The 13,920-nt window shown below is 42.6% G+C and overlaps 1 protein-coding gene across 1 annotated transcript in view; it reads left to right on the top strand.

Moving 5' to 3' along the window:
- Positions 1-13,920, top strand: part of LOC121287595 (mucin-16-like) — a 61,131-nt gene that overhangs the window by 4,266 nt on the left and 42,945 nt on the right. Inside the window, exons 2-11 of the mRNA XM_041205522.1 lie at positions 2,195-2,364; positions 2,882-2,908; positions 8,148-8,308; positions 8,446-8,513; positions 9,053-9,222; positions 9,370-9,396; positions 10,695-10,855; positions 11,008-11,075; positions 11,987-12,159; positions 12,323-12,349. Of these exons, the coding sequence (XP_041061456.1) occupies positions 2,195-2,364; positions 2,882-2,908; positions 8,148-8,308; positions 8,446-8,513; positions 9,053-9,222; positions 9,370-9,396; positions 10,695-10,855; positions 11,008-11,075; positions 11,987-12,159; positions 12,323-12,349 (1,052 nt within the window). The remainder of the gene's footprint in view (positions 1-2,194; positions 2,365-2,881; positions 2,909-8,147; positions 8,309-8,445; positions 8,514-9,052; positions 9,223-9,369; positions 9,397-10,694; positions 10,856-11,007; positions 11,076-11,986; positions 12,160-12,322; positions 12,350-13,920) is intronic.

Below are 13,920 nucleotides of genomic sequence, written 5' to 3'. Positions count from 1 at the left end.
CCTCACAGTCCTCAAAGAGAGTGAGGGGCCTAATGTGGGCCACTCCACCTGCCGGCCGCAATGGCGGCTTTTCACGCCGTATTGTCCCAAATTAATTACGTATTCCCAGGAAACACGCTGTTTCCACGGCGGACGGGCTCTTATTTGCCTGTCATGCCATCACCTCGCCGCTTCATCATGCCAAGCTCCATATTTAAAATGCAGCCATGCGCACACCTCTCAGTGCTTCCAACCCATGATCTCTTCCTGCTGATGTGAGTCAGCTTCTCCTGAGTGGAAACAAGTGGAGAGAGTGTGATCAGGACACAGGGCGCTGCGTAGAATGTTTGTGTGGTGAGTGGAGCCATGGACGGGAAGAGGATGCGAGCTCAAGAGGATATGAGCCTGATGGAAATTTGAGGGCGTGTGAGAGAATTAGTGGTGTCCCTTGAGGTGTGAGATCCCTGTGGATCTGTGATGGGTCTGTGAGTGTGTGAATTGAGAGTGACAAGATGAGTGAGTTAGCCTGGCCGAATGTATGAGACCATTCATCCTGCAGTAGCACTGGGTGGCTGTCCTCTTTTGCAGGGCATTAGTGCTGACCACTGCTGCCACCACCTCCCATGCTGGATTGGTGATGCCACTGGCTCTCTTGTGGCAAGAGAAGGGATAGAGGACATCACAGCAGGCCTTGACGGCATCCAAAAGGTGCTCAAGGGACCCGTCACTAAACCTGGGGCCTGCAGTCTTTTTGCCTTTCGGGACCATCCTGTCTTCCGTGCAGCAGTCATGGGTTGGAAGCACTGAGAGGTGTGCGCATGGCTGCATTTTAAATATGGAGCTTGGCATGATGAAGCGGCGAGGTGATGGCATGACAGGCAAATAAGAGCCCGTCCGCCGTGGAAACAGCGTGTTTCCTGGGAATACGTAATTAATTTGGGACAATACGGCGTGAAAAGCCGCCATTGCGGCCGGCAGGTAAAACATGGTTTTAATTGCCCGCTACTGCACTTAGTGCAAATCTGGGACTATTCTACCTCTACTGTTGAGTTGGATCAGTGGCCAATTGCAACATATGCACCAAACTGGCATTGAGTTCTGAGTAATTAAGCTTTCTGCTATTGAATAACCTCAGCCTTCTCAACGTGCACAGCCACCAAAATGGACTGAGCTGTAAAAGAGCCTGCCTTTTCAAGTATCGTGCACCATTATTTAAGAAATTATGTGCAGAATTTTGCCATCGGTGAGCAGGGGGCGGGGCCCACTCGCCGATGCATAAAATGATGCAGGATGACGTTGGGCGGAACCCCCAACATCACCCCCGCCCCACTTAAATTTTCAGGAAGGCGGGGGCGCAGCAAAATCATCTGCAGGCCCGCTGATCTGTCAATGGCCACTTGAGGCCATTGACAGGATCAATTAAGCAACTAAAAGACCTGCCCGTCCAACCTTAAGGTTGGCAGGGAGGCCAGGAGCCCCAGCGGCAAATAGAGAAAACATGAAACCTCATCCACCGGCGGGATGAGGTTTCATGCAGGGTTTTAAAAATTGTAATAAAGTTATTCTGTAAATTATGAACATGTCCCAACTCATGTGACATTGTCACATGAGGGGGACATGTAAGGGAATTTTTTTTTCCATTTATAATATTTTTCAAAGTCTGGGCGATCTCCCTCGCTTTCAGGGGTTCCCCCTGCCCGCACAGGGAGCGCATAGTACTTCCCGCCGGAGGTCACGTTGGGCGGGCCTTAATTGGCCCGCCCATGTAAAATGGTGGTGCGGCCCGCTTCGCTGGCGGGGATCGGCTCCGTGCCCGCAGGAGATTGGGTCAGGCCCGCCTGCCCGACAGACAGAAAATTCTGCCCCATATGTCCCAATCTTTATTTCACTCTCTGTAATATGTTTTAAAAGTTATTTTATTAACAGTGCTTTTCATTTCCTGGTTGGTTGTCTATGAGAATTTTTTAATGTTGTTGGTTACTTGGACATCTTGATGACATCACTGCAGCCTGATGCTAGGAATCCCCATTAAGTAATGCCACAATCAATTGCACATTGAGAGTTAAAGTTCTCTCCACAAAGATAGCGAGATACCTCAGCAAGGCTTTCTTTGAGGTCAGAGGCTAACGTCCATGCTTTGCTGCTGACTGCAAATTTCAGCTATTCAATGTTTTGTTTAAAATTTTAATAAAACAAATTAACATGTATGTGGCAGACCTGCAAGTGATGGAAACAGTACAGTTGAGGCAATCTGCACTTTCAAAAAGAATGCGAATGCCCAGCAAGTTGATAAAGTTCTACTCTACCATGAATTCCGAGACAACGCAAAGGGCATCACCACCTTAGGAACATATTCGCTGGACAGCAACAGTCTCTTTGTCAATGGTAAATGCTCATTTTAATCCAATATCTATTTAATATTATTTGCACTGTAAACAGTTAAAACTTTATTTCAAAGGCATTGTGTCTCCAGCTGCTCTGTCATCCTGTCAACACCTCCCTCGCAAATGATGGTCTGTCCTTCCTAATCACTTGACTCACCTTACTCTAGTCTACAGGCTGTCTGCCACTCTTGATCAGTTGGCTTCATCATCCTTGGTCTACTGCCTCTCACTCACTCTCATTCACTCCTGCTTTTTGATTCCAGCTTGCTATTGTTCTGCTGGCCTCTGCTTATTCATCGTTAAATCAAAGAGATAACAAAGACAAAACATACATTATTGTACTTTCCATTTAGCATTTCAGAAGTTCAATTTCTTACAAAATGTGGAACATCTTATCCAAGCCATCACGTTTCTGACTCATTTAATTTACAACAAACTCATGTAATTAATTGCAATTTTAAAGGCAAGTATTTTAACCAGTTTAAGTTATTCTTTCCAAATATATTTGTTTTTTTCAGGTTACCATGAATCAGCTGTTTTAACCAGTAAGTATGATAACTATCTCTGTCCAGTTAATATTGCTGTTTAATACTTCCACAAGGTACCACTGAATCAGTTTCACATATAATCTTACAACAGCCAAACCTGAAATAAGAATCGTATTAGGAAGGCTTCCTCTGTGTGTTAGGCATAGTCAAATTATGAGCATCATCTTCAGCAATTTGTTTAGGATTCTGCTGGAACTAATACACAGAATCAACCTTCACTGTTGTGCCAGATGTGATTCTATTGGTAGTACTATGAGCCAGAAAGTTGCTAGTCTCCTGGCATTAACCTCCATTGCTATCTATTCCCTTGTCTTCTGACTGTGTATCTGGAGGACCTCCTGGCCCCTGTGGATACAGAACATCTCTCCTCCTTTCCACCACCTCCACCAAATCCTCCAGTACAACATTAGAAAACCTGTGTGCCCGCTGTCCCATGTGTGTCAGCCATTCCTTTGCTTTCCCAGGTTAGATTCAGCTCTCCAGGACTCTCAACAGTCGCTTTAGCTACAATTCATTAACCTTTAAGAGTTTCAGGCTGGGTTTAAGCAGCGCAAGCTAACTTTAAGTAGTGCTAGCAAGTCATGATTTTGGACCCTCTCTTGACACCTACAGCCAATGATAACACAATTAGCACTGGATGCATGTGGAAATCAAGTCAATGAGCAGGCAGAATGAAGATAGCAATCTGCCTGAGCAGTTCAACTCCCATGCTTGTTGTCAGGGACTACTCTATTTAGTCTCCTCAATGTAATTTAATTGATTAACAATTCATAAACTAATATTCCAGAACATCACTTCAGGGTGATCATTTTTAAATAAATAACACAGTAACAACTTCATAGGCTTGATAATAATCCTTATATTTAAGTGAAAAAGCAACATTAGCTCTCAAAGGGATTTAGAAGCAAAAAAAAAATCAAATGCCACCACAGAGTTAAGGCACTGTGCTAAGACAGTGGACATTCAGACTGGTTGAAGCTGAATGGTCACCACTGCCACGAGAGTCAGCCTGTGCCTAGTGTTATTGGCAACAAATATAAACGTGTGCAGCAATTGTTTTACTCTCAAGTTCAAAGTAGTAGGTGACACCACAATGCTAAGATATCAGATATATTGCTGCAAGTGAAATACCTGCTTACTTACAAAGCAGCTTTTGAATATGGGCAATTCACACAATTCTCCATGGCTCAAACCTCTCACCTTTTCGTCCTGCCAGTACTGTAGTTTCTGCCAAACAGTACTGTAGGTGTAGTTACACCCGATGGACCTGAGCATGTCAAGAAGGTGGCTCCCCACTACGTTTTCAAGCCCAATGAAAGGATAAGAAAAATTCAGAAAATTTGGAGCATTTTTGTCTGTTATGCTCCTGGATCTGTGAGGTCTGAATGGTCACTGCACCAAACAGAACCCAGTAACAATATTATTATAAAAGCAAAAAACTACGGAAGCTGGAAATCCAAAACAAAAATAAAAATACCTGGAAAAACTCAGCAGGTCTGACAGCATCTGCGGAGAGGAACACAGTTAACGTTTCGAGTCCGTATGACTCTTCAACAAAACTAAGGAAAAATAGAAGAGAAGTGAAATATAAGCTGGTTTAAGAGGGGGCGGGGGGGTGCGAGGGGATGGTGGGACAAGTAGAGCTGGATAGAGGGCCAGTGATAGTTGGAGATAACCAAAAGATGTCATAGACAAAAGGACAAAGAGGTGTTGACGGTGGTGATGTTAGCTAAGAAATGTGCTAATAGGTGACAGTAAGGGTAGAAAGCAGGATGAGCAAGGTACAGATAGCCCTAGTGGGAGTGGGGTGGGGGGAAGGAGTCGAAATAGGCTAAAAGGTAGAGATAAAACAATGGATGGAAATACATTTAAAAATAATGGAAATAGGTGGGAAAAGAAAAATCTATATAAATTATTGGAAAAAAGGGGGATCGGAAAGGGGGTGGGGATGGAGGAGAGAGTTCATGATCTAAAGTTGTTGAAATCAATATTCAGTCCGGAAGGCTGTAAAGTGCCTAATCGGAAGATGAGGTGCTGTTCCTCCAGTTTGCGTTGAGCTTCACTGGAACATTGCAGCAGGCCAAGGACAGACATGTGGGCATGAGAGCAGGGTGGAGTGTTGAAATGGCAAGCGACAGGGAGGACTGGGTCGTTCTTGCAGACAGACCGAAGGTGTTCCGCAAAGCGTTCACCCAGTCTGCGTTTGGTCTCTCCAGTGTACAGGAAACCGCATTGGGAGCAGCGAATGCAGTAGACTAAATTGAGGGAAGTGCAAGTTAAATGCTGCTTCACTTGAAAGGAATATTTGGGCCCTTGGACAGTGAGGGGAGGGGAAAGTAAAGGGGCAAGTGTTGCACTTTCTGCGGTTGCATGGGAAGGTGCCGTGGGAGGTGGTTGAAGTGTAGGGGGTGATGGAGAAGTGGACCAGGGTGTCCTGGAGGGAATGATCTCTGCAGAATGCCCGCCAGGAGGTGAAGGGAAGATGTGTTTGGTGGTGGCATCATGCTGGAGTAGGAGGAAATGGCAGAGGATGACCCTTTGAATGCGGAGGCTGGTGGGGTGATAAGTGAGGACAAGGGGGACCCTATCATGGTTCTGGGAGGGAGGGGAAGGTGTGAGGGCGGATGCGCTAGAGATGGGCCAGACACGTTTGAGGGCCCTGTCAACCACCGTGGGTGGAAAACCTCAGTTAAGGAAGAAGGAAGACATGTCAGAGGAATTGTTTTTGAAAGTGACATCATCAGTACAGATGCGACAATATTATTATTATTATTATTATCATATCCCTATCTCCAATCAATATTACCTTTGAATGCAGCTCAAGTGAATTAATTGACATGTACCTTCAAGTGAATATATCAAGCTAATTAAAACTGCTCTTCATTAATTCTCTAATCATCGTTATCTAATTTTACAAGCCTTCTTTTAATTTAAAACATGAGATGTTATGGGTAAGGTAAAAGCAGAGTATTACTTCAAAGTAAATTAAGCCAAACAGATTAGACATGACTAGAAATTAGTAAAAAGTGAAAGAAAAGGAAAAGCTTCAAGAAGTAATAAATGTTAGAAAGAATCTATTACACAAGGCAGTAGAGACAAAAACAGGTCAAAATACAGCTGGATGTTAAATTAGGAGAACAGAATACTTGACGAAACAGGTTTGATGATTGCTGGTCTCCAGTGGTCCCTGATGTTCCTCAATCTCTCAGCTTTATAGCACATAAAAATTATGATAAAAACAAAAAACTGCGGTAGCTGGAAATCCAAAACAAAAACAGAATTACTTGGAAAAACTCAGCAGGTCTGGCAGCATCGGCGGAGAAGGAAAGAGTTGACGTTTTGAGTCCTCATGACCCTTCAACAGAACTGAGTGAATCTAAGGAGAGGGGTGAAATATAAGCTGGTTTAAGGTGTGGGGGGTGGGGGGGGAGAGGGGTGAAATATAAGTTGGTTTAAGGTGTGGGGGGGGGTGGGGGGGAAAGAGGTGGGGGGGTGGTGTGGTTGTAGGGACAAGCAAGCAGTGATAGGAGCAGATAATCAAAAGATGTCACAGACAAAAGAACAAAAGAACACAGAGGTGTTGAAGGTGGTGATATTATCTAAACGAACGTGCTAATTAAGAATGGATGGTAGGGCACTCAAGGTACAGCTCTAGTGGGGTTGGGGTGGAAAGGCTAACGGGGCATAAAAGATTTAAAAATAATGGAAATAGGTGGGAAAAGAAAAATCTATATAAATTATTGGGAAAAACAAAAGGAAGGGGGAAGAAACAGAAAGGGGGTGGGGATGGAGGAGGGAGTTCAAGATCTAAAGTTTCTTCCCCCTTCCCTTTGTTTTTTCCAATAATTTATATAGATTTTTCTTTTCCCACCTATTTCCATTATTTTTAAATATTTTATGCCCCGCTAGTCTTTCCACCCCACCCCCACTACAGCTGTACTTTGATTGCCCTACCATCCATTCTTAATTAGCACATTCGTTTAGATAATATCACCACCTTCAACACCTCTGTGTTCTTTTGTTCTTTTGTCTGTGACATCTTTTGATTATCTGCTCCTATCACTGCTTGCTTGTCCCTACAACCACACCACCACCCCCCCCACTCTCTCTCTCTCTCCCCCCCCACCCCCCCCCCCCCCCCCCCCCCCCCCCCCCCCCCCCCCCCCCCCCCCCCCCCCCACCAACCACCTTAAACCAGCTTATATTTCACCCCTCTCCTTAGATTCACTCAGTTCTTTTGAAGGGTCATGAGGACTCAAAACGTCAACTCTTTTCTTCTCCGCTGATGCTGCCAAACCTGCTGAGTTTTTCCAGGTAATTCTGTTTTTGCATAAAAATTATGAGACTGTCCTATCTACTTGACAAAAATGAAAAATTACATTTAAAAAAATCCAGGCAATCACCAAATTAAGTTTCATTGAGAATGATATGCTGAGATTCGAATAAATTCACTTGGGCAGGAATTAGTTGAGGCTTGTTCTCAGGCCTGTAATAAGTGAGGTACTCAGGCTGCATGCCGCAAACTGCACGCATAAAACCTTATGCAAAATTAGGCTTTGAGATCAAACATCAAATGAACAAGCCTCCAGAATTCATTCAACCATCAAGTTTTCTTCATATTCTTTTGTTCCATTAATGTTTCTTTCTATTAAAATTATAATAAGAAAGCAAGTTACTGATACTTTTTACATATTGTCAGATAACACCTTATTACAGATGTAATGTTCCCATTTAAATTTAGTGTATCCTTACATTTTCTGTTTAATAATTTCTTGAAATTCTGGTTCTGCGAATGTGTGGCAGTTTAACTAAAATTTATGTGTAAGCTATTGTGTCCTTTCTCTGTGATGTGGGAAATGTTAAGACACTGATGCTAATGATGTATGTAACTAGAATCAGAACAGCAGATAGTCTTTTGAACCAGACTTGCCACCCAAATATAAGGTTCCATATCACTGGTCATTCTGCAAAATAAGGAGGACTTAATTCATCATTAAAGAAGTAATATATTCCAAGACCAGATGACTGCATGCTCTGTACCTACTCACAGAATGTGGTAGAAAACATTGGGCTCTCTAATGGGAAAACATATGTCAGCATTTCAAGAATTTCTGACACTTGTCTGAAAAATTGATATCAGGATTTTAAAAGTTTTTTCTGTGTATTTTAGCTCTAAATGATGTTCAATCAACTTGCTGCATTCTCAGTCTAATATGTTCCTTATATCTGATGATAGCAATACCACCAACTGTGACCACAACACAAACTCCAAGCCTGGAAGTGAAGCCTGTTGAATTCAATGTGACCTTTGTTATCACTAACTTAGCGTTTATTCGAAGTCTACAGGATCCCAGTTCTTTGCTGTACAAAGACACAGTGTCAAATATCTCCCACCAGGTAATCAATATATTACATTAGCATAAAAAAATCACACTAAGTTAGTTTTGTGATTTTAACTGAAGAAAATGACTGATGAAATTATTTTAACTGTCATTGAGAACTTCTTCCTTAATGTGATTATGAATTGATTGCAGCTCACGGATTTGTACAACAAGAGCAAAATTAATGCAAGATTTTCAGGTTGTAAAGCTGTTTCCTTCAGGTGAGGTATTTCATTATTGTATTTTGAAAATATGCATTAGCATTAATTGCAAATATAAACCCACATTATAGATGAGTGGGTTGATTATAATTCCTTGAATCATGTGAAAAAGTCTTAAAATTGCTAATCGCTGAATAATGTGCAGCTCATAAAGGAATATTCAGTGGCTGTATGTTATTTGTATTGTTGCATGTTCCCTGATGCCATTGTTTCATATTTATTTTACATTGGTATGTTTCAGTCACCATCATTAGCTCACCAGAATAACATCTGAAGTATTAGCCATAGAAGCGTTTCCTTTACCTTTTCTGTTTCAATATTTTGATGTTCGGTTTACCTAGGTACACAGTGATGGAAGGCAGGCACCTGTTTTGAAACCTGTCTTTTTAGAACAGTGATTAATTGGGATTTATTTAAATTACTGGTACACAGGATATTTGCAACTTCAATGAATTAAATGCTAATTACAGTGCCTTATAATCTGTTCAGAACAACATATGCCATTTAGTTAACCCCCTTAATGCATTTTGTTTTAACAGCCTGGCAGATTTTGATAATACCCGTGTGTATGCAATTTGCACATTCAGAAATGATTCCACTCCTCAGGAGGTTAATAAAGTTACTGTGTACCATGAGTTAAGAGGCAGCACAAAGAACATCTCCTCCTTAGGACCATATTCATTGGACAATATCAGCCTCTACATAAATGGTATTTTGCACTTGAAGTAATATTTTGTTCCAGTCTATCTATTATTCAGATTGAGTTTAGTTTTTATTTTAATCCTGCATTGCATTCTTTATTTTTGGCTTTCCACATGGCACATTTCACACATAACACATGCTATTAATCTTTCAGGTTACCATGAATTGACTCCTTTACCCAGTAAGTAATTTTTATGCTCCTTTGTTCCATTAATGTTTCTTTCTATTGAAGAAGTAACAACAAAGCAAATTCTTTACTGATACCTCTTTATATATTGTCAGAAAATACCACACTATCAGAAATACAACACATCCCATTTAGATTTAGTGCACCAGACCTTTTCTTCTTTGATCACTTGTTGCAAATCTGGAACTGTAGATCTGTGATGGTTCAATTAAATGTTGTGTGCTTGCTCTTGTATGCTGACTAGTTGAAGTGAGGAAATTTAACATGCCAATGCTAAATGTGTATCTAATGAGAACAGGAACATCAGATAGTACCTGGAACCAAACTTGCAGCCCCAATCTGAGATTCCTTGGGCAATTTTTGCACTCCCCTGTTTGCAGGTTTGAAGGTGTGGGGCCTGTAAAATTCAGTGGGTGACCTTCCCACAGCCTAGCTGCCCACCTCTGACCTGCCTGAAATTTTAGGGACGGGCGGAGGTGGAATAGGATGGTCTATCCTCCTTTAGCCCTGTTGAGGCCTTTAAGTGGCCAGTGAATGGTCATGTAAGGCCCTCATCCTGCTGATGCTGGTATTTTACCGAAGGCAAGGAGAGGCCCATGCCATGCATAAAGACTCGGCAGATGTAACTGCATAGGCTGGTGTCAGGTGAGGGCGTGGGACATCTTCCCAGGGTCTCCTGGGCCTATGTAGGCACACCCCACCCCCCAACAAAAGTCATTCCCCACACCCACTGTCCCGCCACACACAAACCCTCGTCTCTGGCCTCTTGAACCTGGCTCCCTCATCCACCCCCCCACCTCACTAAGACTCCTGACTCCCGGAGTTATCTGGGTTCTTCAGCGTGGTGAGACTGTCTGTAGTCTCAGAAGTGGCTACCGCTCCCGGCTGATGCTGCTAGGACTACAGAGCTGTTGGCCATCAGATTGTTTCCAGCGTTAAATTGCTGTGGAGCTGCTGTCAAGATCTGGGGCAACTCCCTCCTGAGTTTTTAGCTGCAGAGACTGCAGCGCCCTGTAAAATCTAACCCCCTATCAGAATTAAGGGGAACTTAATTCATCACTAGAGCAGTAATACATTCCAAGATGTCTGTGTGTTCTGAACCTACTTAAATGATGCATTAGAAAACACTGGGTAAGCATATCGGTCAGCATTTCAAGAACCTCTGACACTTGTCTGGAATATTAGTGTTAGGACTTTTTTAATTTGATTTTTATGCATTTTGGCTCACATCACATGATGTTGATACGGTTGCTGTATTCTCAGTCTAAAGTTTTCCTTTTGTCTCCCATTAGCAAAACTACCAAACGTGACCACAACACAAACTCCGAGCCTGGAAGAGAAACCCATTGACTTCAATGTGACCTTTGTTATCACTGATTTAGAGTTTACACAAAGTTTACAAAATTCCAGTTCGGTGCTCTACAGTTCTGTGTCAAATATTATTTCTCAGCAGGTAACCATATAGATTATGCTATCATACAAAAAGGGATCATTTTACAGATAAAGTAGTGCTGTGATGATGATGAAAGAAAACTATTAATAAAATTATTTTAATAACAATTGAGATCATCTTTCTCAGACATTATGATTGTAACTTTGTTGCAGCTCACTGGCCTGTACAACAAGAGCAAAATTAATGCAACATTCTCAAGATGCAAGGTTGTTTCCCTCAGGTGAGGACATTATACTATGATAAGATGCACTGCAGTAACTCGCTAAGGCTCCTTTAGCAACATTGCCCAAACCTGCAAGCTCTATCACCCAAAAGGACAAGGGCAGCAGGCATATGGGAGTACCACCGCTTGCAAGTTCCAGTCCAAGTCATACATTATTCTGGCTTGGAAATATATCACTGTTTCTTCACTGTAACCAGTCAAAATCCTGGAACTCCCTCCCTTACAGTACTGTAGATGTACCTGCACCACGTGCACTGCAGTGGTTCAAGAAGGCAGCTCACCACCAGCGTCTCCTGTGCAATTAGAGATGGGCACTACATGCTGGATTTGCCAGTGATACCCACATTTCATGAATGAATAAAAAATACATATATTAAAATGTGTATCAATATTAATTGTAAATATAAATCAGCATTGTAGGAGAGTGAGTAATTAATCATTCATCGAACCATGTAAAAATGTTTAAAATTGCTAAAGCTGTACAATGCGTCCATCACAAAGAAACATTCTGTGACTGAATGAATGTTCTGCATACTGTTGAATATTGGTCAATGCTGTTGTTTCTTATTTGTTTTACATTATTGCATTTCAGTCACTATCATTAGTGCATCAGAATGGCTTTTGAAGTAGCAGGCATGGAATAGGTTTCCTTTATCTTTTTCTCTTCAATCTCTTTATCATTTATTTTACACTGGTACTCAGTGATGGAGAGCAGGCACTTCTATTTGAAACCTATCATTTGAAAATAATGATTGATACAGATTTGATTTAATTACTGGTAAAGAGGATGATTGCAACTTCAATGAATTAAATGCATATTAATGAGGCTAGCAATGTTAATTACAATGACAATAATGTTTTCAGAACAGCGTTTGATATTTCATTAACCTCCTATTTTGTTTTAACAGCCTGGTACATGTTGCTAACACCAATGTGTATGCAATCTGCACATTTAGCAATGATTCTACTACTCCTCAGGAGGTTGATAAAGCTTCTGTGTACCAAGAGTTCAGAGACAACACAAAGGACATCTCTACCTTAGGAATATATTCACTGGATAATAACAGCCTCCAAATAAATGGTATTTTTCATTTACAATAATATTCTGTTCCATTCTATCTGTTTGAATATATTCCTTATATTGAATTTAATTAATCAAAAGAAAACAAAATTTCATTACATTCTATAATGATGAATTTTCACGTGGCACATTTCATACAAAATACATGCTATTGATTTTTCAGGTTACCATGAATTAACTCTTTCATCCAGTAAGTATGATTCTATTTATTTGTTTTATTAATGTTTCTTTTGATTAAAGTGGGTAACAACAAAGTGAATTCTATACTAACAGCTGTTGACATATTGGGCTGGATTTTCACTGAGCCGGGATGACTTGGAAGCCCTTTAAAAATGGTGGCCAGCACCAGATTCCGGGATTCTTGACCCCATTCCCAGGGTTTCCAATTTTCAGGAGTGCCTTTTAAGGAGGTGGGCCCACACCTTGCACTCCCAACCTGGCCAGCAAATTTGTGGAGATAGGAATGTGCTAAATCTCCACCATTTTCTGGGCCAGGTTTTCAATGAGTTGTGGTTCACGGCCCTGTGAGGTCCCGTGAACTAGAACCCATATAAGGAGATCTTCTAGGGGCAGAATTTTATGGCTGACATGTGGGTGGCGGAGCCCACATGTCAGTGCTTAAAATGTCGTGTGCTAACGTCACACGAGCGACCCGATGTCAGCGCGCGGCAACGCGATATTTAGGTGGGTGGGCGCTATGAAGCGCAACGTGCGCCCACCATTAATTAAAGGCCCTTAACTCGGCAATTGATGCCGATTTTGAGGAGCCCGTGCGATCTTCGCCTTGGCGCATGGGCCCAATGGGCAGGCGGGTAACTGATTTTTTAACAAACCTCATCCACGGGCGGGATATGTGGTCTCAGAGGGGTTGTTAATGTTTTTTCTGAAATATTTAATGCAGTAAGTGTTTTAAACTTGCCTGTGTGATTATTAGCAGTTCAGATCGATTTCCAATAGCTTTCTCTGTATTTTAAAGCTTCAGCTCAACAGGCTGCAGACAGTAATCTTTCTCGGGCCTGCAGCTTTCCAGAGGCTTCTACTTAGACTGGGTATGGGTTCTGACATCTCCACTGGAGGCAGCTCCTCTGAGGAGGAAAGGAGGGATAGAATAAGGAGGAGGCCAGGACTGGACAATCAGCCTCCAGGGGAGTCACCTTTGGGAGGCCAGGTGCTGGCACAAGGGGCGCAGGGCCAAGAGGTTGTCCAAGGTGGAAGGGGCTGCAGAAGGCACCACTATCCTGCTGCCAGGGTATACAGGCGGTGAAGCAGCTACCTCAATATGACTGAGGTACAGTGCCGAAGGAGTCTCTGTCTGTCAAGGGAGACAGTCAACTATATCTGTCAGATGATTTGCCCTGAGATCTCCCCTAACTGAGTGGGTGGACACCCCATGCCAGCGGCTCTGAAGGTCACAGCTGCCCTCCACTTCTATGCATCTGGCTCCTTCCAGGGCTCGGTGGGTGATCTTTGCGGTGTCTCCCAATCAGCTGTCCACACTTGTGTCAAGCAGGTTATAGACGTTCTGTTCAGACGGGCATTGACCTTCACCCACTTCTGCTGCGACCAGGCAATTCAGATACAGCGGGCCAGAGGCTTCGCGGCCATTGCTGGCTTCCCCCGTGTCCAGGGTGCAATAGACTGTACACATGTGGCCATCAAGGCGCCAGCAGGTGAGCCCGGTGCCTTCACTAACAGGAAGGGCTTCCACTCCATGAACATGCAGATAGTGTGTGATCACAGGATGCAGATTCTACAAGTTTG

Source organism: Carcharodon carcharias, chromosome 14 (genome assembly GCF_017639515.1).
Source record: "Carcharodon carcharias isolate sCarCar2 chromosome 14, sCarCar2.pri, whole genome shotgun sequence".
NCBI lineage: Eukaryota > Metazoa > Chordata > Chondrichthyes > Lamniformes > Lamnidae > Carcharodon > Carcharodon carcharias.
This window is presented reverse-complemented; position numbering and strand designations above follow the sequence as displayed.